At 31.0% G+C, this 3,464-nt stretch overlaps 1 protein-coding gene across 1 annotated transcript; it reads left to right on the top strand.

Moving 5' to 3' along the window:
- Nucleotides 1-2,754: 2,754 nt before the first annotated feature.
- Nucleotides 2,755-3,258, top strand: LOC127287970 (uncharacterized). The gene has a single exon (XM_051315139.1). It carries the CDS (start codon nucleotides 2,755-2,757, stop codon nucleotides 3,256-3,258), a length of 504 nt encoding a protein of 167 aa, XP_051171096.1.
- Nucleotides 3,259-3,464: the final 206 nt, after the last annotated feature.

Raw genomic sequence — 3,464 nt, 5'->3', positions numbered from 1 at the left:
TGTGCTTTACATGCAGCGTCTAATGGGTTAACACCTTTATCACCACGTGCTAATCTTTTTGTCAACTTTGTACCGGGTCCACAGAATTGGTATCCAGGTAAATGTAATTCAAAAGGTAAACTATTGATAATACGGTTAACTAACCCTCTACCACGACAAAGATGTTTTTTATTACTTCGATGTAAAATCATTCTACACTCTATGAAGTTTGATGTGCAACTGACTGTAAGACTATAAAAGCAGAGTATTTATAGTTTACAGAGCAGTTACTGTCAAGATGCAGTTCACGAAACAACCTGTAGCACTCCCAATCACAAGTATTGACGTTGAAAGTAGTGAGAAAAAAATTCAACGTCATGGTAGCTTGTTTTCAGATAGCATCCGAGCTGTCTTTTGTGGTCCCTCAAATTGTGGTAAAACAAACGCTCTTCTCTCTTTAATCATACATCCAAATGGTTTAAGTTTTGAAAATATTTACCTATACTCTAAATCTCTGCAACAACCTAAATATAAATTTTTAGAAAATGTTATTCATAACGTGGATGGAATTGAATACTTTCCATTTAGTGAGCATGAAGAAGTAGTATCTCCAAAAGATGCTAAACCAAACTCAATATTCATCTTTGATGATATTGCTTGTGAAAAGCAAGACAATGTTAGAGCTTTCTTTTGTATGGGTAGACATGTAAATGTTGACAGTTTCTACTTGTGTCAAACATATGCTCGTATTCCAAAACACTTGGTGCGAGATAATGTAAATTTACTGGTGCTTTTCAGACAAGATGAAAAAAATTTAAAACATGTCTACGAAGATCATGTAAATACAGACATGTCTTATACTCAATTTCGTGATTTATGTTCAGAATGTTGGAAATCTGATAAATATGGATTTGTCGTTATTGATAAAGATAGGAATTTTAATGAGGGAAGATATAGAAAGGGATTTGATTGCTTTATTACACTATAAATATAACTACTTTATTTCATTTTAAATTAGTATAGTTTATGTTATCAAGACGGAAACATGTATCGAAAAGAGCAAGAAACACTTCGTCAAATAGCAAAAGCAAGCGACGCTATTAGACGAAAACATCGCTTACTTAGAATGGGTAAAGAGGCTGCAGAGACATTGTTAAAAGAAACTCTGCAACCAATAGTTACACCTCTTCAAAAGTTGGCAAATGAAACTGAAACTCCTTTCAAAAATGTTAAAATTGAAAAATTCAAGAAAGATGATAATGATTTCTCTTTTTCAACTGCTGTTGACGATGATGAAGAATTTGATAAAACTCTACTAAATTCAACTTTACTTGATAAGAGCAATAACTTTGAAAAAGAAGAAGATTATGAAAAAATTACAAATAAATTTATTTTTATGTTAGATAAAAATAGAAAACTGTTTTTAGATACGGTTTATGGAGTACGTAAACTTGCCAACGGTTCTTTTATGATTGGTGATACACCTATTGAATTTGAAGGTTCACATATTAAGCTTATTGGAAAGAAAAATTATTTAAAAACTGCTGGGTTACTTGAACTTTTATTTAAGCAGAAACCAAATGAAGCTTTAATAAGTTCAGATGATTTTTCAAATTATTAAGAAATCCTCATTGCTACGAATGCACATCGAAAAAATTATAGCCCAAGTGAATCTGTCAACATAAGCAGGACTTCCAAGTACACTGATGTTGTTGCAAAACTTATTAAAAGTACACCAAAGAAAAGTGGTGGTGGTTCTTTAAAGAAGCATAAAAATATATTACCACAATTTATGATTGCAAAAAGACAATTTAATCCAGACTACATCTATTGGGATGATCCAAATGAACTCGTTGACCGTTTACGACTACTCATAGGATCACAGCAAGCTGGTAATCCAAGTCATAATAATGAGATTATGTCAATTATCGAAGAACTTCGTGAAGCTCGAATTATATATTAAGAGAGAGCATATAGAAAAATTGCTTAGTATTACAATGAGCATTGATGTGTTCGGACATTCTTTAACACGACCTGTTGCAAGTCGTGGACTACCTGGACCTTCTGGCATTGGATTTAAAGTTACTCCAAGTGGAGATTACAATATTGCAGGCAAAAGACTTTGTAACGTTCAAGACGCTGAAGAGCTTCATGATGCAGTAAATTTACGACTTGTACAACAAATTATCCGAAACGAGATAAAAACTATCTTTCAAATTACATCTTCTTTAAGATCAGCCATTGATGATTTAAATATTTTAATACAAGTTGTTGAAGATAGAGTTAACGAAAAACTAAAACAAATTGAATTCCAACTGAATATTATTATCAAGGAAACTACATTTATTCCAAATGATGAATGATAAAAAGTTAACAGTTGTAACTGAACTGCATAAACAAGCGAGAAGGAATTTTCCTCGTCGTAAAGTTCAAATGCGTGGCATAGATGAAACCTGGCAAGCAGATTTGGTAGAAATGATACCTTACTCCTATTCCAATAAAGGTTTCAAATACATGCTCACAGTAATAGACATATTTTCTAAATATGCCTGGACTGTACCTGTAAAAAGTAAAAATGGAAAAGATATTTCTTTAGCCATGAAATTAATATTAAAAGAAGGTCGCATTCCAAAAAAATTACACACTGATAGAGGCAAGGAATTTTATAACTCTGAATTTCAGAGTTTAATGCAAGAATTCAATATTAATCTCTATTCGACTTATAGTAATTTAAAAGCATCAATTGTTGAAAGGTTTAACCGCACTCTAAAAAATATGATGTGGCCTGAATTCAACTTACAAGGCAATTACAAATGGTTTAATCTTTTACCAATTCTCATATCAAAGTACAATAATAAAAAACATCGTACGATTGGTATGAAACCTAAAGATGTCACCGTAGAAGATACAAGAGAACTGATGGGACGCATCCGTAAACTAAGAAGAATTCCACTGAGAAGACAAAAATTTAAAGTTGGAGATAGAGTTCGAGTCAGCAAACATAAAAACATCTTTGAAAAAGAATACACCCCCAACTGGACAACGGAAATATTCACTGTAGATCAAGTTAAACGAACCAAACCAGTTACATACAAACTTACAGATTATGAAAATCATCCAATCGAAGGTGGTTTCTACGAAGAAGAACTATTAAAAGTTAAATATCCAGATGTTTACCTCGTCGAGAAAGTCCTTAAAAGCCGTGGCAACAATGTATATGTAAAATGGCTTGGATTTGACAACTCACACAATAGTTGGATAAAAAAATCTGATATGTAATATATATATAAATAGTTAAAATAAAGTCAAATATAGTTAAAAAAAAGTTAAAAATAGTTAAAGATAAGTTAAAAATAGTTAAAAATAGTTAAAATAAAGTTAAATATAGTTAAAAAAAGTTAAAATAAAGTTAAAAATAGTTAAAGATAAGTTAAAAATAGTTAAAGAAAAGTTAAAAAAAGTTAAAATAAAATTAAAAATAGTTA

Source organism: Leptopilina boulardi, unplaced genomic scaffold (genome assembly GCF_019393585.1).
Source record: "Leptopilina boulardi isolate dan_hultmark-lab unplaced genomic scaffold, ZJU_Lbou_2.1 LbouV2_379, whole genome shotgun sequence".
In the NCBI taxonomy this organism is placed as follows: Eukaryota; Metazoa; Arthropoda; class Insecta; order Hymenoptera; family Figitidae; genus Leptopilina; species Leptopilina boulardi.
The sequence above is the reverse complement of the archived record's forward strand: the minus strand, read 5'-3'. Positions and strand labels throughout refer to the sequence as shown.

Coding starts and splice junctions, on each gene's coding strand:
- LOC127287970 (XM_051315139.1), top strand. CDS start 2,755: ATGATGTGGCCTGAATTCAACTTACAAGGCAATTACAAATGGTTTAAT.